Raw genomic sequence first — 20,770 nt, 5'->3', positions numbered from 1 at the left:
GGTTGTGCTGACTTTGTTAATATAGCTCATGTACACCTGCTCCAACTAATCAAGCCAAGCACTACCGGGGAAACAAAGAGGAGAAATCACAATGCACTAAGGTCATAAAAGTGCTTAACCCATTGCATTTTGAGTACTAGTTGAAGAATAAGCTCTCTTTAGGGCAACTGGAAAATTGTTTAATATTTCACACTGTGTGTTGCGTGAAAACCATGATCAGTAATTAATGGAAGAAACCGTGCTTGTCAAGGATCCAAATTACAAAAAAAGGACTATATGTTATTCATTTCACAGTTGGATCTGACAAGTAGGCACATGTAGAAACAAATGAACAATTAGTCAACCTAGGTGAGGCCAATAGCAATGAGTGGAAACTAGCCCTAGGCCACAGCTAGCAGTGATGGGCCAATAGAGCTAATTAAGGTCCCCTGCTATTGTATTAAGTATAGGTTCAGATAGGTGTGCTTCCCAGACCATTTAAAGTGGTACACTAGGTTCTACAATCTGAAAGTAATCAGACAAGTATTCATGAAAAAAAGGGATGACTCAGGTAAAATATTCTGCCAGGGAAAGAAGAAAAATGTTTTGACAGATTGATCAAGTAACAAATATGCAACAAACTAACATTCAGTTTGAGCACATCAAATATTCCATAAAATGGTTTTAACTGCAGAGATGCAACGAGGTCTCATGGTGCCTGGGGCAGAATCAGAGGTCACAGCGTATGCAGACATAACATCAGATTCTTGAAGCACAAGGACGTGCTGGAGGATTACCACCAGGGAGCACAAGTGTGCCTCTCACAATTGGAGCAGCTGCCTCTCCTGCCCAATAGAAGTTATGGCAAAGTCAAATTGAGTAGGCACTGAGTGCATTACATTTTCATACTTAGTCACGTCGCACTCCCTGCTTTCTGAATTCAACTTGCATCCTAAGGCTTTGGGCTTAGAGCGCAAGCCATTGCAGCTTTAGCCTCACCTTGGTTTCTTCCATGATTTTAATGTTAACATTTTTTGAAAGACATTGAATCTTTCCCGATCATTCTCGTAGATCCTGTTATTACAGTGGCCAACACTACATACATGGAGCAAAAAAAAATGATGGCTGTAGCTAGAATGGTGGATGACGCCTTCATCAGGATTAACAATAAAGATGGCTCGTTTGGCGAACGTCGGCTAAGGATCTGTATATCTTTGGCTTTGAAAGTGGCTCTTATGTCATAGGGCTTTGTACCAGTTTAGGCTTGAATAAAGCTAACACTGTCCAGCTGTGGCATTTAGTGATGGCCAAGCAGAGTTCTTTCTTGGTAGAGATGATGACAGAGACTGCACTTGCCAGACACTGGTTCCAGGTAAACATTAAGCAGAGCATGTAAGAATGTCTTTCATGGAATACATTTTCCAGTATATATGGTGTTTTTTATGTAGAAATCTATGAAAAAAATATTATTTTTGGACATATTTTTAATCAAAGAATGTGTATTAGTATGAATGCCAACATACACATTTACATAAAACCTGTGAGTCACAGTGAGTGTGACTGGGATTATGTCCTAGCTTCATGAATGGTGAAAATGTCTTATAGGAAACAAGCTTACTTATGAACAAAAGGAAATATTCTTTCTGTTTTGCTGATGTTAACATGGGATGCATGAAATCATTTTTTACCTAAAAAAAAATCTTCTGTGTGCAAATGTGAGGTGTCTGGTCTTCCTGATTGCCACATTTATGACAGCCACAAAGAAACAAAGTCAAATGAAAACTTCCATATGTCAGTAAAGGCTTTAGTTGCACTTGATTTATATAACCCTATGGGACAAATAAAATTTCTAGTGAGGTTATTGAAGTAGAATTCTACCAGTCCTATGCATAATAGGATAGGACAAGTAAATTCAAGCATATGGTCTCAAAGTGAGTTGTATTTTCCCAATACGGATGAAAACCTGAGCAGCAGATTAAAGAGAATATATATATATATATATCTATATATCTATATATATATATATATATATATATATATATACAGTCAGAGCAGTTTGATGGCTTTTCTGCTCATGGCTTCTCAGAGAAGCACAGTATATACCTTACAATATACAATTATATACAGGGTTGGACTGGTGGTAATGAGGCGGCCCTGGCACTTTAAGGCCAGCGGCCACCTAATGCCATCTGTGTGCCTGTCTATGACAGGTTCACATAGTAGTGTCCAGGCATATCCAGCTGGTGGCCACACACTGCAGCACCCGATCTGCTGCTGGAGCAATACATTGGGTGTGTATGGACCTCAGTCCTGGCCTGATTATATATGACGATGAGATATATATATATATATATAAATATATATATATATATATATATATTTATATATATATATAAATATATATAATTTATAACTTTTATTTTTCTAAGGTTTTACAGCTTACTGTATGTACATACATTGTTACTTAGCATTAGTGCATCATTTATAAAGGAAATACAAATGGATAAAAGAAAGAAAACGTTTATTAAAAGAAGGAATTTATCTCTCTACACCAATATTTAATGTACAAAATATCTGCTTTTATTGGAACACATGGTCCACTTGTACCCAAGAGTTAGCCATATTACACAAAAAGGAAAAATACTTAATGGAGAAATGGATTAACAAATAACCCAAACCTATTACATAGTGTACAAATGATGGATATGAGCCAACTAGAACACAATGTAAGTGGGTTTGCAGACAAGGCAGAACCAGACTGATTGAAGAATGGTGTGATAATGTAACATAGCTTATTGCTCTATATTCTCGAATATCTGCTAGCTTCTCATGCCCCCCCCTCATATTTTCTCGTAGGTCTTGAGTGAGTTGGAAACCGTATAAGACATCTTTACCATAATACTTATGTACTTCATAAAGTCAATGACCTCCCAAACCCTTGAGGGGGTGCCTTCAACTGCCTTGTATTGACCCACTTTGCAGCAATTAGGATATAGGCTGCCAACCTAAATTGTTTCCCTGAGAGTTTGTCTGAAAACATATGTTTTGGTCTAGAAATAAATGTTCCAACGCAGCAAGTGGGGTAGCCAAAGATACCTGGGCCATAGTTGAACTTAAAATGGCCAGCCTATGCCACATCTGCAGGGAGAAGCAATTGGTTGGAAACAACCCCTCATCCTTTGTCATCAATGTAACTGCTATATTCTCTAAGAAAACACACAGAAATGTCTATCAACCCATGCCACACAGCCCTTAGGTGAATGTAATGCCACAGCTTGGGATAGATTATATATTGTTGAGCCATTTGCAGAGGCTCCTTCCATATGAAGGTTGCACCCTAGTGTAGCACTTACCAAATTAGAATTTCCTTCAGGAGGTTTCTCTGGTTCCACCAAAGCTGAGTTTTGAAGAAATTGATTTAAGGGTGGTATATACTATGCGTGTGACTTGTATCGGTTCTTTTATTTCTTTACAGGTTTTTCAAATGTTAAAATATAATGTTAGAATCTTTTTATTTTTGGGGGGAAAAACATTGTAAGAAAGCAGGTTGAGTTCTTGGATTTCATCAGTTTAAAGAACTTCAAGAAGAAAAAAAAAGTAACAGGGTCTAGTGAGATTTATATGACATGTCGCTGCCGTGTCAAGTTTACTGAGGGCATTATTCATCTGGGCTGGCTTAGCTTCAATGTTTCATGTTTTAACTCCAAAGAAAGAACATGGAATAAAAAGACTGGAGCCTGTTTTTAAGCAATCTGTACAGATCTGAATCTTACTATATATATATATATATATATATATATATATATATATATATATATATATATATATATATATATATATATATATATATATATATATAAACTCAACATGAATGTGCTTTTAATTTAAATTCCAACTTTTTCTTATTGGCAGGTCCTGAAAAGATTGATTACTTACACAATACACAATTGTGAATTTGTTTCAGTCTTTAGCTATTTTTGCTTGATGTCAAGCAGAGATATGCAGAAACCCGGTTGGTATTACATGTTTATTAGAGAAATTTGGCAGGTTTATATCCCTTGAGAATTGAGTTTAGTTATGTAGCGGTAGTTTTGTTACTTACATGATGACAGCCACAACAACTAGAGAGCTGGTCACATTAGGTTTACTTGCGGCGCTGGTTATGGCTAGTGTGTTTATACCCACACATATTGCTCTGGCAGTGATTCCCAACCATGAATCCTCAAATCCAGAGGTAATTTTCTAGAACACAAGCTACAAGGTCTTCTTATTTTAGACTGCTGCCCAGAGAGGTTCACTGCTTTCTTACTTATGTCCGTACACAGGGACTCTCTGTGTTTTACCGGGAGTCGTCACATGAAGTGCTACTTGTTTCTTTCTCCAGGCAGCGGAGTGGCATTTGACCGTACCCACACTTCCTACTCCTTGCCCACTTAGGAATGTCTGGGGCTCGCCCTCCTCCATTGATGGGTATCCCCAACAAAGCCCTTCCCCAGACAAGAGAGAGCCCCAGGCAGCCAGCCCAGAGAAGTTCCCAAGTATGCTTATGTCCAAAGCACGCCATGGTCGGATGCACACTGAAAAATATAGCTGACTTGCCAGGATTGGCCTTTAATTGTGATTTTTGTCAGGGATCGAGTCCAAGGGCAGCACCCAGCCAAGACATGTCACTAGGGGGGGAGCTGTACTTCTGGACCTTTAGAAGTTAGTGGGCCTGAAAATGTCTTATTGCCTCAATAATGGAATCGGGGATCACTGATACTGTACTTAATTATCTCATAGTAAATTATTTTTTTGTGCTTTTCCATATGTGTTTTTCAGTGGCTTGAGAATTCCAACAGCATTCAAAGGGTTAAATTAAAACAACATTTAAAAAAACTATGAATTTTCGCTATATCTACATGTGCAATACAATCAGTTAAAGGCGGATTCATTTGCAAATGTGGTTTGAGATAGCACTGCTTGTATCTGCTGAAGGATTAAGCCAAATCAATGCTCTTTACATGAGGCAAATTGTCCCTGAACATTTCGAGTGTCCTGCAATGATGGGAGTTGTGGTTTGTATTAACTGAGGTTTCAAGCCTAGTTCAGACCCTGAACTGAGCATCCATTATTCCAATGCAATCTGCTTATCTGTCTTTAAATATTATTAACTGGTCGGTGCAGCTTAGCACATTATAGTGAGACCCCCTCTCATAAACAACAGACCTGAATATCTGTGGCCGCTTGAAGATTCCTGAGGCATAGCGTACCCTACGCATGTTACGTTGCTGTGTATAACAACAATGGTAATGTTTAGTATTACACAGTATATCTAAAATACTGTTAGATGTCACATCTGGGCAAAAGACCATCCATCACCCGTATGTATCTCGCTAAATCTCTCCCCACTATTCATTCGTTTCAGTCCTGTGGGGGATCTCTACTTCAACTGCTCTGAACTAAATTGCAGGTTCCTAGGCATTGGGATTTATTGGGATTTTATTATTGTACCCGTTCCATCTTATGTTAGTATAAGATTTTAATCCTCTTTGTCTACACTTTTTATAATGTGTATTTACGGGAAATTATGTTTACGTAGTGAATAGCTGGCACGTATAGTTGTTCTAAAATCTCTTGTCCAGAAATGAAGTTTATGTTAACATAGCATAAACATATACCTGCCTAATGCGTCCGATTTGGGTGGGACAGCCCCAATTGTCCAAGTCTATACCTCTGTCCTGCTTTTGCTAGCTTAATATATTGTACCCTTCCCAAAATCTGGATTCTACTGCAAGGACACCAAACAGCCCATGAAGTGTGGATTTTCATGCCACAACACACTCCTTCCCTCTTCTGTGGGCAGGGGCATGACGTCTCAATGTCTTCAGTTCTCTTGCACGTGGCACGTGTTAGTCATTGTACAACAGGCAGTTATCAGCAGATGACTGTACTACCACATTCAGGACCAGCAACATATTCTGGCCAAGGTCAACACGTCCAAAGGGGCAACAAAACTGGAGGGCAACCTCTAATCTCCCCAACCAGCCCATTACATTAGGGAGGCACAGGCCTTCATCAACTCCATTCGATGGCGCTGCACAACATATGCGGGGGCTGAATTGGAGGATGGAGAATGCGGAGTGGGCGTCTGAGGATGCTGACTTTGGTCAGGCCTAGGGCAGCGTCAGGGGTTAATATGTCTCTGTTCAGGACTGAACAGTGCTACCCCAGACATCCTGGGTGGCTCCCGCAAGTTCCCATGTATGTATACAAGTCACTCCTGTTCACCCCAGCTATAAAGGAATATTTCCCTTCCTCATTGTGTCTGGTCCATACAAAGATCGACCAAATAATTACACATAACAAAAATATAGGTCACACATATGTGTTTACTTACTATAATCCTTACAAGTCAAATACGTTACTGGCATTGTTAACACGGCCAAGGGTTAAGTTGCACTGATTATGTAGTGAACTGGCAGTGAAAGGGTTGTGTGTTGGTATTTGTGTAAAGAACACCTGGGGCTACGTGTGCATTTGCGTGCAATAAATTGAGCAATTAGCCTTTCAATTGAATCTGGAGGAGGATAACAACCAGCGATTAAAAGATTTAATATGTGTTAAGTGGTTTCTAATCTAAAGAACAGTCCAGCATACTTTGTAAATGCACATAAATGAAATAAATACCAGAAAAATAATAGAACATAATTTAAATAGTGTTTATATGTTTCTTTCTTTAATGTTGGGGTAAAGAAAATATTATATTAATAACATAATGTGAGGTTTTAATACATCCACGTGAGAAAATTGGTAGAATCCAAGAATTCTAAGAAATTGCAGCTACTTTGGGTTTCTTGTGGAGGAAAAATAATATAAGATTATGTCTTTATGCTTAAAATATAATTATAATAATAATAGGTTATATATAATCCTATAAAGCCAATCTATTGTTGCATATTAATCATGTTTACCTCCAAACATTATAAAGTATGGATTTCTGCTGCACATAGGTATGCAATTTGCATAATATTATACATTAACGGTTGTATGCGTTTGAATAAAATAATATAGTGCACGTTTAGATTGTTCTGAATAGTGATTCGATTTGACAAACACTATAATCACGATTTTCTAAATGTATATAGTTTAGTTGTGTGTGTGTACAGAGGAGATAAAAAAGAAAGATACAAACTGGCCATTTCAGTCATTTTAGAGGATACCGGATAGAGAATGCGGAAAGGAAAGCGATAACCTTCTGGTTTGGTGGGGAGGTAAAGTGAAGTGGTCCACAGCCCCCAAAAAACGAACACACACAGTGCACGAAGCCCTTTTTCAATTACTACCATAGGGTCGTATAACGTTGTACTAGTGACCATACTCAATCTCGACACCACAAACAGGGTTGTCTGCCCCTGGATGAAAAACACAATTGATAATTTGTAGAATGAATTAAACAATTGGCAACATGTTCTTTCTATTTCTTGTATCCATATATTATTTTGCGACAGAAGGTGGGAGTGCTGCCCTAGATCTGACCCAGGGCTGCCATCCTTACTGTTGACTGCTAGGACCTAATCCCAGTGATAAACCCTTCAAGGATCCATGGAACCAGACAACTCCATAGTATAAATAGGGCGGTTGTGGAAAATCAGGCATCTTTCTTGTAACTAGCCCCTTGAGCAGTGGTGCAGTGGGAAGCATGATTGCCCAATAAAGCTATCTGTTCTTAGTGTTGAGATGGAGAGACTACCACCCTTTGACTTGCCTCCTTAGGATCCACCGCTGGTTGGAGTTCTGTGAAAGAATTTGATCTACATTTTTCTTAAAGTATCTAGCTAACAATGTAGGAGAAAACAGAATAAAGGCGGGATGAAATATGCCACACTTCAGCCTCGCCACTTCACTAACCATGTACCATCTCCCAGCTATATTGTTATTAATTGTGTTACAGAACCGAATCAAACCACTGTCTGCTTTTATGTTTCCTGTGTAGGAAAATAAAGTGTGAGAAGCAATTTTCAAGTGACCTGGATTGTCGTGAGCACAGAATGAACTTAATATGGATGTAAAAGAACGTAGGCCTTATTGTTCCCTGACAAAGAGCCGTCGAGACAAAGAAAGGCGTTACACAAATTCTTCAGTGGACAATGATGAGTGTAGAGTTCCTACACAAAAATCTTATAGCTCAAGTGAAACCCTGAAAGCGTTTGATCATGATTCTTCAAGGCTGCTCTATGGAAACCGGGTAAAAGACCTGGTTCACAGAGAAGCAGATGAGTATACTAGACAAGGTACGTACTAATATATATAATCCAGAAACACGCTGATTGGAAGGTATTGTTGGAAGGTCCCAGAGTTCAAGCCTTCTTTCTACAAAAGCCCATTGCAGGCACTAAAGCCTAGAGCTCATAAGACAAATTTTAAAAAATATATAGAGCCCAGGATTTTTTTTAAAAAACAATATAATTAAAATAAATTATGTCAAGCCTTCTTGATTGATTAATATGGTGTTTCTAACACATTTTAATGAATATAACATAAAGATAATCTGGTCATCCTGTTGGTAGGTGATAGACTATATGTTTCTGCAATGAACCAAGACTGATGCCCTGGGGACAGATTTATCTCCTGTCTTTAGTAATACTGAGAATGCTAAAATTGCTAGCAAAAAAAAGGCTAAAAAAATGGAATCCCAATATATGAAGGAGCATGGAATTCCACACACTTATTATCATTCTTATTCATTCATTGGCTCCAAGAAGAAGACATATGTCAAATGACAATAAACGTTAAGACAACGGTCATAGTCAAAAAGCTAGAGAATTAGATGTAATGTAAGGGGTAAAGGGGGGTTGGATACATCAAACAGCCTTCCAGCAGAGGTGGTTGTGATTAACACTCTGGGGCAGATTCAGCATGCAAGAAATAGGGATAAGACCAAGTGTGAATTGTGAAATGTTTTTACAATACATAGAAAGGTAGGTAGCCAGGCTGAATGGTTCTCATCTGCTGTAAAACTGTACGAAGAGCACCATTCAGCTACTTACCCTTTTATTCAATGTAATCCTAGAAGGGAAGACTCACGTGGTACGCTAAGAAATATTGCTTGTATCTAATTAGCACTTTTATTAACCCATAACATAATTATGGAAAGATGCATGTTAAGTCACCCATGTGTGAGGAGCCCTCATTTAGATGAAAAACGCAGTCTGTCTCCCAGTCTGAGTAATCATTATGACATTCACAGAAGTGGTTAAACAGACACTTTTCACAAATGCATGCGAATTAATTGAAAATAATCTTCCCGTGGTTACACAAAAGCCTAAAGGGTAAAAATATGTGGTAATAGTTTTTACGAGCTCCGTAGTGATAAAAAAAAAATGTGAAGGTAAACTAGAAAAAGAAAAGCTCTAGCAGTTAATTTGGGAACATTACAGGAATATGAAATAAAAATGTGGCTGAATCAGAGATTTGGAAGGGTAATGAAAATCGTTAAAAAGGAGGGAAAAAAACGGTAGAGGTGATTAATTAAGCATTGGGGATAGGTGTAAGAACAAAATAGTCAAAGTGAAAACAAAAAATTGAAGATAAAATAAATGGTCACGTTTTATAATGTATTTTAACACTTTGAGGGTTGGTATAAACATACCGATTTAGGTGTTTTTTTCTAAAAATGGTAATACTGCGCCTTTAACGTTACATGCAAGCTCGGAGATCTCAAATAAGAGATTCATTTTTCAGTTGAGCAAATGCAGAATAAAAGTTCTTACCAGTTTGAGTTGGTAATACATTTGTGTGATGATTTACACCTCGCATAATTGTGCATTCAAATATCCAAAATGTTTACAATTGGTTTTAATTTTTACTTGCAGTGATAGATAAATGAGATTCACAATACTGTGAAATCATTCAATTAAATTCTGCCTTAGATGATTTAAAACGACTCTAAATAAGATAGTAATGAATGGCTTGATTTATCTCAGAAAACCAAAAAGTTAGTATAAAGCTTCTCTCGGAAACTACAGTTTAATAACAATGTTATATGCTGAACAAGTTTCAAAAAAGGAGATTACACATATCTCAAGTGCCCCAGCCATGGAATCATGGACTGGCTGAGGTAGCCCTGGACTGGCCTTGTGACACACTGGGTGAATGCCCAGCGGGCTGTTGGCAGTACCCCGTGATCACACGGTCTGCCTCTTTAGTGGCAGTTTGACTGCTGTAGTGGGCAAATGACAACTGGATATGCCTGGCCATACGCAGTGTGAATATAAAATCACATATATAAATGGTGGCCTTAAGGTGCCAGGGCAACTCTGTCAGAGTTCTAGAGCGTAAAAGCAGATCTTTTTGTAGGTGGTTCTGACCATACCCCACTTGAGCACACCACACCAATAGAGCTGTGAAATGTTGGGGGGTATGAAATTATATTTGGGAAATAAAGCTGATACAGAAACACATACTATGTGCGAGGATCAACCAACCAAGGATCTTGCCGTATTTGACCTAGAGCAGAGTCCAAGGACATCTGCAATACTTTTCAGTGGGTCATTATCTATGGAGTAGGCTGCAGAACTACACAAGACCTCAAAGCCACTTCTTCAGAAAAGTTTCACATGCATTCTGCACCCTGTTTTTTGTTTTTCACGTTTTCATGAAACATCTGATGAATTTTATCTCCATGTATTCCAGCCTGTGAAGCAATTTAACATGGAGACAAGTCATTTCTGGTTGCCCTACTGAACCCAAATAGTGTTTATTTCCCTGGAGAACCTATTTTTTCTTTGATACTGGATGAGCTTTCTAGCTGAAACATTATCTCACAATTACAAGAATCTATTTTATCTGTCATTGCAGCATTGTGGCAAAAAACACACATGTAGTGATATCATAAAGCTGTTTTCAAATTGTGACAAAACCCCTTTTATGCCGTTTTAAGGAATCGCTGATTTTTTTAAGTGCAAGGTTTTGTAAATCAATCCTCTAAACCTGCCTTTCTGATGTAAAAATAAAACACGTAGGAGTCCTGCTAACATCATTTAGAACAAGGTAAAGATACAAATGTTTGGTTATTTGAGCACAGAACAGAAGGTGGGAAATAAACAACTGTGATTGGGAAAGTAGAGGAAATTAGGGAGGAGAAGTAAATCACATTTATCTAATGATCTGTAGCTAACAAGAACACATTTGTATCACTTCACTGCAGCAAGCATAGTGCTATAGGTACAGAGACATCCACGAACAATGGCCTGGGTCTTAAAGGTGCATTAGAGATATTATAATTAGTACAGTTGAAGATCCAAAACATACCCAACACATATATTTTTAATCCATATAATAGTCCATTTTGCTTGGATGTCAACACATTTTACAGCATGTGAATTGCATGCATTTTGGTTATTGAAATGATATATATGTGTGTGTATCAAAGGGACCTGCGTTCCTAATGATCCAGATTCAAGTTGGTAGGTAGTTCTAGCTGAGGCCAAACTATACACATAAATTAATCTTAATCATAAGGGATACTCAATGCAATAAGTATGTTGAGGTGCACAGGTAAGTGTATAACACATACAGTACGTGGCCAGAAGATGTCCAGAAAGGTTAACGGCTTCCAACACGGCATGTTCCCTTTTTCGACTTCAGGCCAAAGCAGCAAGGTGATTCTTCTTAAATGTATTATTATACTATTTATTTTTACCTTTCTTGGATTGCCTAGCATCAGTATGACTAACCAATGAAAATCTGGTTCAGTGCATAGTTACTTTCCAATATCGCTTATATAATTCACTTATAAAATATAAAAGACATTACCCACATGTCATATTACAATTTTTTCCACCTTCACCTTTTACCCCTTGGATTTCTCCTTGGATTTCCATTATACTACAAAACAGAACTTAAATTTCCAATTCTTTTTCATGTATACACCTACATAAACACATACCGTTATCTCAATATATGTTAAGTATTACTCATAAAAAACAATTCTAAATGATATGAATTACTGTTAATATTATATCCGTGTTAATGGTAATCATTTTTAATAGTCCTAAATGCTTGCATGCAATGGGTTTTCGGTGCAACGCTAAATCCATTTACTGTACATGTACATACTGTGAAGAATGTAACATAATAATACTCTGTAACTACGAAGACAAAACGGATTAACCTGTTGAGTGCTGTAGGTTAATGTGTTGATCTTCGTTATGGAGTTAAGTAGCGGCTCCTTGCACTTTTTTCTACTCACTGCTTGATCTATGACTCCAGACTACATAAACACCAGTATGTATTTATACACATGGCCTTCACTGCAACAATAAAACGAGAGTACAGACAGGATCATTTATTTTTATACATATGTTACGCATTTGTACTTATTTATTTTTTAAAGCCAGTGATGTTTCCAACTGAAACAAATTAAATTAAAACAAATTAAGGTCCGATTAAATGGTACTAAACATAGGCGTAAAGAATGTCCCTAATTGCACTTGGTGGGAAATGTGTTGGTGGAAGTCTACTACATACTGTTTATAGTGTATATAAAATGTTTATGATTGTATAAGGCTCCATGGCACAGTTTCTCTTTTAAAGGTGCTGTTCCACTTAGATAAAACAGTTGTGTTCTCTAGTATGGTAAACAAATACATCTTAGTCTGTCTCATTTTATTAATTTTCTTCTGAAGGTTTAATCACATAGAACCCAATGTGTCCCTTCAGTCATCTCCATTGTTCATTAGGTTGAGAAATGCATTCCTCCCAAGATTTTGTGGGGCAATCCTGATTTTCAACTGTTTGGGGAGATCCTCTGTAAAAATGTGTGGGAGTGCATATGTGGGTTACTAGGAGAGAGGAAAGGGAAAGATGGGAGGGGGTGCCAAATATAATAATGAGTAAGAGGAGAGATAGGGAGAAAGGAGAGAGATATTTAGAAGGATGAGAGATAATGAGAAGGGGGAAGAGGTAATGAGAAGATAAAGACATTACCGTTTTGGGCTTAAAGGGTATAGAATGAATAAAGGGTGCACATGAGCTACATTGAGAGGAGCCCTGACTGAGAGGAGCCCTGAGAGTCTGATAGGAGACCACTGTGGGTGCAAACTGAGTGCCGGGTAAGTCATGTGGATACAATCTGGGCAAGCCCTGTGGGTGTTAGTCCTTATTTACATATTATATGGTTAAAATGGAGACTTGGTTGCATTTTTCACAAACGTTGCTGCAAAAAAAGAAATCAGAATTCTGTTATTTTTAAAATGTATTGCAAATATTTCTGTGTGTGTGTATATGTATATATGTGCAGTGTGCAGTCGCAAAGCGGACTCCACTGCTATCCAATCTGCTATGGGCTCTAGCCCCGGATCTTTTGGAGATCTAGCAATGCCCCTACATACTACCTACACAACCTAAAGTTCATATCAAGATGAGGATTATGAGAAAACACAACTCACTCTGTCTCATCATAATCCCAGCTATGAGTAAGCACTAATTGTAGCAAAATGTGTTAGGCATGATCCATTCACGTTTGGTGTATGCCGTATATTCCGGCATCAAACTATTATTTACGTATGCCAACTTTTTGAGGAGTGGAGTGTCATTAGTTCAATGCCTGTCTTTCTGTGAATACCTCTTCAGAACCACAAACGCAGGCACTATTGCCCACGCCTGGACCAATCATTTCCACTGTCCCCAAGATAAAGCAGACCTACGCCGTTTCCCTGATTAGTTTTATTTGAAAGTTAGAAGTGTACAAATAAGAAAACCTGTTGCACATTGTCACTTATTGCTTGCATGTAAGTAAATGCCATAGTGCTAAGGATTTTGTGGTTTTTTTCCTTACTATTAATTAGTATGACAAAATGGCACCATGCCAAAGTCAGGCCAAGCTTAGTCACTGCTAAACAATGCACCTTTTTCAATCCAAGGATTTTAATGGGATTTTTGATACCGGCTGGCTGGAACTTGCAGACTCTGTGTAATACGGTGTCCCCCCAAGGCAAGAACGCAAAAGACAAAAGAAACTAAGTCTGCGGCCTGACAGCTGCAGGGAAATAATAGACTTGCTATCTAAAGGCTTGGCGTCATTGCCAGCCAATGGATGGGCTAGTTAAAGGATTATTAAAGTGAGTGAGAACTGTTCGTGTTGAATCGGAGACAGTTTGACCCGAACAGAAATAGTGCAGATTGTTTTCAGGCACCTGAACCTTTAACTTCTACATAGAAATTTTCCATAAAAGACATTTTTTTTGTTGGCAGTAAAGAGAAATGCATTTTTTCTATATATTTTTTGGTGCCACAAAAAAAAGACCCCTAAAAAGTAAATTATTAAAGGAAAAATGTTCTCTTTCGCATTAAATTTTCACATATAAGCCTTCTTGCAGTTCATGTTCACTAATTTTACTGTTCACTGATAATGTTAGTCTGCATTTATCTATCTAAACACTCTAAAGTATTGTTACCCAATTATTATTTTTCTGGAAAAAAATCTTTGTTTCTTTTTTAATGCTTTGAAGAAGTAATTGTGTTATACGTACAATGTGTTAACCCCTTCATGACAAAGCCCGTACATGTACGGGCTCACAATGCATTGCTTTTAATGGGTTTAAGGACAAACCATTGTCCTCTTGTTATATGACATAGGACTTAAATTATGGATCTAGAACATAATTAGATGTTTAGACTCCTAAGCCACTGCTAAGTCTACTTGTAGAGAAGACGTGATAGCATATTTTTCCAGCAGTTCTCAATACAGATGAAGAACAGATTGGCTAAACAAGATGGACTGAGGGCCAAGTAGCAACCACACACACGCTATGATGTAGTCAACTAACTACCAAAAAGCTAATTAACTAATTATGAGCTTTCAATTTGGAGTAGTGTATGAACAGCACAGTATTAGGACATTCGTGGAAGGCAGTGTACTCTTAAAGGGACACTCCAGCCAATATCCACGGCAGTGTAAAAAAAAATAAACTGACATTACTGCACAAAGTAAATTTTACCACTTCAGTGATCTTGCCCCACTTTCCCTTATAAAATGTAAATACCAAGTTTTACCAAAGCTGAATCTTTAAAACTACAGTATATATTTTATTAAATCAGACATCCCTGTCCAGAAATGTACAGTGTCAAACCCTGCCTGCAAATATCTCCCCTTTTTAAAATGGAAAAATGTTATTGTAAAGTGTTCTAGGTCTATGCAGGACTGGATACTCCATAAGGCAGATGTATAGCACCAATATGTTAGGGGCATTAGACATGGTAAAGGGAAGGAAGCCATATTTGATCATGTCGCACCCACTGTCTACCTAAACTCTACCTACAATGACTTAGGGGGATCTATTCACTAAAGGGAGAGCTGGCAAGAGAGCTGTTGTTTCAACTCTTTCACTTCATTATACATTAAAAACATAACTTTCCTGGGTAGGCTACTTAGAGTTGTCCCTTTTCTTGTGAAGGGACAGGGCTAGCCACGCATAGGAGCAGGGTTAGCCCCAAGCAGCCTTTAGTGAGAGATGATTGAGCAGGAAACAGGCATGGCCAAACACTGCAAGTCCTTGCAGCTGCCCAATAGCAATAGTCACATTGTTCTTCAAAGGCCTTTTTTTCCCAGTTTTGTAACAAAATATTACTCTGCATAAAAAGTAATGATTATTTAGATTATGGTAATATTTCCATTTCCAAAATAGTCAAAATAGTCTTCTTTAGCACAAGTAATTAATACCTAGCAATATTTAAGGATAGTCCCAATCCATTAATCACTCATTTGCTTCAAGATGGGACTACAGATTATTATGTCCTTACAGGCATGTTTTTTGTTCCGTGGAATGTTATTTCAAAAATTCCACCTTTCTTCCAACATGTGCATGTTCTCAGGTGCCTTGTTGATTGATAACCATCTTGTTGATGTAGTACAAGAAGTGCACTGTTTAAAATATTTCAGTTAAGTCTTGCCCACTCTTATACATAATGATTAACAACACAATAGACTGTAAGATGGCCAGAGAAACATATCAATATAGTTGGCAACTGGCTACATATTTGAATATATCTCTATAGCTTCTCTATGTGAAGGGGGCATTTTACGCGTTTACTTATTTAAAAGTGGAATAATATATTTTAACCCCTTAATGACAAAGCCCGTACATGTATGGGCTCAAAATGCATTGTTTTCAATGGGTTTAGGGGCCGCCCATTGTCCTTAAGGGGTTAAAGAACCAGGATCTGAAAATGCCCATATATCGTTCTGCAAAGTTTGCAGTCGTTTAGCTTTTCCTTAGTATGGTCAGTATCAACCATATTGAAACATGATGGGAATGGGTATCCTATGCGTATAATGCTGCACTTTTCCCAATTAGGACTTCCATAAAGAACCAGCCTCTTCTGTCGATTAGCACAAGGCCTGTGGCATAAAAGCTAACATAATGGTCTTGCAGATTCTTATGTGCCACCAGGTTCATATAAAGAACCATAATCAGACATGTTTAGATGCTTACAGGGTTGTATTTGATACAATGTTTTCCTAGTAATGACAGAATTTTTTATTGCCGAGTTAAACTATGCACAAGCATAATGTAGGCAGGTTTTGCGTTTGGAACATATGAAATTATTTCCTTGAAGAGCAATGTATTCTAGACCCAAGAGATATTAAAAGCTCCACACGCAAGCTACTGCATATGCGTGGTTACTGAAATATGACTTCTACAAGCATTTATTGCTCTACTAATTGTGTAAAACACTAATGGTTACCTTAGTTATACACATGAGGCAAAAACAAAATGAAAGTTACCAGTAGACTACACTAGACGCGTGCCAGGAGCCAGGCGCTGCGCCATTTTACAGCACTGATTGCATTTTCTAAAAACAAGAACATAATATCTACACGTAGAATTATTTACTTTGTTAATATTTTACAACCGCAAAGAAGTATCTGCTAGAATATTTCTACAGACAAATAAGTCATGTTAACAAGTGTAACTGTTTGAAATTATTGGAAATCATCAGTATGTTCCTTGCAGAAGCTTTTAGAACACAGAACACTGTATATGAACCAGGCTTTCGTTGACCTAGAAGACAAGTGCAGCTCAGTGACCTTCATTCCACTCTCTCACTCACCTGACACTGGACTTTCCATCTGCTCACATGTGGTGTGAGCTGATGCCACCATTGTGTGGCTACTTAATATTGTGGGCTACGCCACTGTTACGGGTCATGTTCAGCCAGTACTACTTAAAGAATTTGGACCACCCCAGAGGATAATTTGGTACTAATCTGCTTTACGTATGTGTGTCCTTCAATAACAGTCCCACACACCTGACTTAAATATCAAAATTCATTATATTTAATAAAATCTGTGTCCTCATAATGTGTTATTGTGTTCAACTATACAATCCAGAAAAAATATAGACACAAACTGTTGCTGAAGGTTAAGTTACTTCTATACCAACTCAGTTTATCCCCAATAGCCGCTTGCCACTGTGATACATTTTAAGGAACTGCTGTTTCATTAATGATATAAAGCCCACAGAGAATGGCTTCCGTCATGATGAAGCAAGATCATAAATACAAGTAACCAAACATCCTTTCTTTTTGGCAGATTTATAATGAAGCCAATATGAAACAGCACTGCCAACATCATCAATGCGCTCAGCATTATCCCTTACCGACATTTGATACCTTTGGCTTTCACGATACGTTATGTTGGAAACAAGAAACCAAATAACTCAAATAAAGGGAATATTTTTCCAGATTGTGGCTGCTTTGGCACCAGTAACACTGGTAAAGAAACCCGAATCCAGTGTTAGCAGCATGCAGGCCAATTAATATAAAATCTAGACAGGAATGAGGGCATCTGGAACATGATGTTATTTCAGGACATTGATGAGAGCATGCTCCTCCACTAAACACTCCATCCTGAAAGTTATCCATCACAGGGCCAAAAGAAGCAGCCATGACTGCCTAACAAGTCTACTTTATCGACCACCCTTATCCATTCGGCTACCTGAACTGACCAACCAAAAACCAGTAGGTATTCTAGATAATTAAAACAAGGCGCTAACCTGCAGGCCAAGGACTCAGGTGTCTAACGCGTGAATTTAACGCTCACTTTCTAGTGCTATTTGTTCTATGCTGTTAAAAACAAAGTGCCAGCAAAGAAGCCAGTCCAAGGTGCAGCCAGCAGAAAATGGTGGACATAGTTGGAAATGTAGTTCATGAAGGAAAATGTAGTATTGGCTAAAGTATTTAAAGTAAGCTAAAAACTAATTCTGTTTTCAGTTATTTGTCTACATTACATTTCCTTTATGTATATTGTAGTTTTTAAATATGTGTCTAAAAGTAGTTTTTTAATATTATAAGTTTTTATGAACTGGGTTAGGTTTTAAACAGGGAATTTAGGTCATTTCTTTAAGAAAAACATCAACACTTTCTCTGTGCGTTTTATGTCGTCGAGTTCCTTAACTTCTGTCCCTGAACCCACCGTCGCTGAAACACCAACAGCCTTGTAAATTTTCATTTAAACACTACTTCCCTACTAGACTGAAAAGGAAATTCATTTTCGTCTAAGCATGTTGACGTTAAATTGCCAATTATATATGTGGCTAATATAGCTTTTGTAACCTTTAAAAAAATCACATATGACAAATTACCTATTTCTGGGCTTATCAAGGTTTAACTACATTTACACAGTGATGCAGAAATACCAATGACTTTAGATTTTCCCTTTGCATTAATGGGACAATTTCGATGGATAAAGCAGATTAAAATTTAAGTAAGCCCTTTTTTATCTACTCTACAGGAGTAATGTCATGGTTTTGCACTGTAAGTTTGCTTCTAACCTTGACCACACAGGACAGAATCTAGCCATATTGACTAGAAGTGAATGAGAAAGAATAACTAACAAATAGAATGAGACAAACATACTAGTACAGTTGTGTCTATGATTATAAGTACTTGAGGGTTCCTACTTCCCAGGATGGTTAAGAAGGAAGTCTAAGTTAAGGAGGGGAAGCTACCCCAAGCAAGAGGGACAGGGCACGGTAAGGAACTGCTTTTTCTTGCCCCAGGGATAAATGTGTGCCTCAGAGGTCCTGTAGTTATTCCAGATTTCTAGAACCTCCAGGCTAAATCCAGAAAGTTCCCAGTTATGCGTATAATACTTATCATCAGTGCTAGGGAGGTCTGATGGAATAGCTCTCATGCTTCCTTAATGTTGTGCCCGTTAGAGAGAGACCCGTGGTCTTCCCAACCGGCCCTGCTCCAGGGGCAGAGGGCTGCCTGGGCCTCCTGGGGCTATAACCGGATGTAGTGTTGCCTGAGGGCAGTGAATCCCTTGTACCCACCTAGTGCTCCCCTGAATATGAGACATATTCATATCCATAAGTCTTTTCCACAACATAGTGTTATTCTTGGTGGTTCTCATTTAGCGTTCCATATCAGCTTATGTCAACCATTATGTATCATGCTTCAGTTCATGAATTACATGATAGTGATTTAGATGCCTAAAACACCCCAGTTAAAGGTGAAGCTCTGTGAGTAAATATTATTCTCATTGAACATAAAATGCAGTGCTGTATGCAGTGATCTAGGATAGCGTTGGTAAAAAAAAAGTTACATTGTATTATTTAAATTTTGCTGTTTTGGATCAGGTGCTACTTGGGCACCAACAATTTGAGTGCTGCCAACACACGGATTGTTTTAATACATTTTATCTGAAGGCCTAGAGGCATTGTCTTCAGTCATAGAGTATTTTGGACTTTCTCTGCTCAAACACCACACTGAGCTGATTCTTTATGACAATGCTAATGAAGTCTGTCCCTTCGTAGACTTTCATTAATCAGAGTCCAGCTGGTTATTAAGACTGGTGCAATCTATCATTCGCCACTGTATTGTAAGGAGTCAGTGTGTTTGTGTGGTCGATTAGTCCAAGATAGCAGAGGTAGGACACATACAAATGGCTAATATACAGCTGGGAACGTATTTTTAATCTGATACTAGTATTAAAAGGAGTTCCCCTTTAATTCTCATTCGTATTACTGAATTTTTTGTTACATATATATATATATATATATATATATATATATATATATAAGAGCCTTTTGGATGAAATCAACGCCTGCTAAAAAAAAAACACACACACAAAAAAATGACAGTATATTTATGAAACTTTCCAGAAATGATGTTCTCACTAATGTGTTCCTTGAAGGTCATGTTTCATTTGTGTTAAATGTCTTTTTAGGACATGAATACTAAAATAAAATATATATTTTTGTATATGCAATGTTAAATATTAGGGTTTTTATTGTAAATAATTTAAGATTAATTATTTGCTTAATCTACAATTAATTATTACAGCTTTGTTTTTTTCCTATATTGGAGATACATTACTGCTAAGTATATGGAAAATCTGAATGTATAATCATACTCCTGCTATACTTGTTGATCTTTATACCAGATAACCTCTCCTGTTCCAAGTGTGCACACATCACTCAATGATGACATTTTACAATATTGAATATTATGGAGCAACACTAGGCAGCACTATTCAAATGGGGATATAGACATAAGTTATAGTGTGATTCTACCTCAGATCCAGACCGGCCAAATCTCATAATTTCTGCTCTTTCTCACAGGAGAAAAAGTCAGCCATCAACATACCTTGGAACTCTCTGGTTTAGACTTTGGAGTCTCCAGGTTAAGCCGTGCTTCCCTGGGTCTCCAAGTAACTGACTTATTTCTCCTGGCAGGCAAATGGCATTTGCCCGTGCCCTCTCCTTACCCAAAATCCATATATGTCCGGACCATTTCATCTTAC

At 37.8% G+C, this 20,770-nt stretch overlaps 1 protein-coding gene across 1 annotated transcript in view; it reads left to right on the top strand.

The window, feature by feature from the left end:
* The window catches only part of LOC128483355 (teneurin-3-like), a 143,800-nt gene that overhangs the window by 110,505 nt on the left and 12,525 nt on the right, over nucleotides 1-20,770 (top strand). Inside the window, exon 3 of the mRNA XM_053459525.1 lies at nucleotides 7,955-8,252. Coding sequence (XP_053315500.1) covers nucleotides 8,021-8,252 — 232 coding nt within the window. The 5' untranslated portion in view covers nucleotides 7,955-8,020. The remainder of the gene's footprint in view (nucleotides 1-7,954; nucleotides 8,253-20,770) is intronic.

This window comes from Spea bombifrons, chromosome 1 (assembly GCF_027358695.1).
Source record: "Spea bombifrons isolate aSpeBom1 chromosome 1, aSpeBom1.2.pri, whole genome shotgun sequence".
Taxonomy (NCBI): Eukaryota; Metazoa; Chordata; class Amphibia; order Anura; family Pelobatidae; genus Spea; species Spea bombifrons.
The sequence above is the reverse complement of the archived record's forward strand: the minus strand, read 5'-3'. Positions and strand labels throughout refer to the sequence as shown.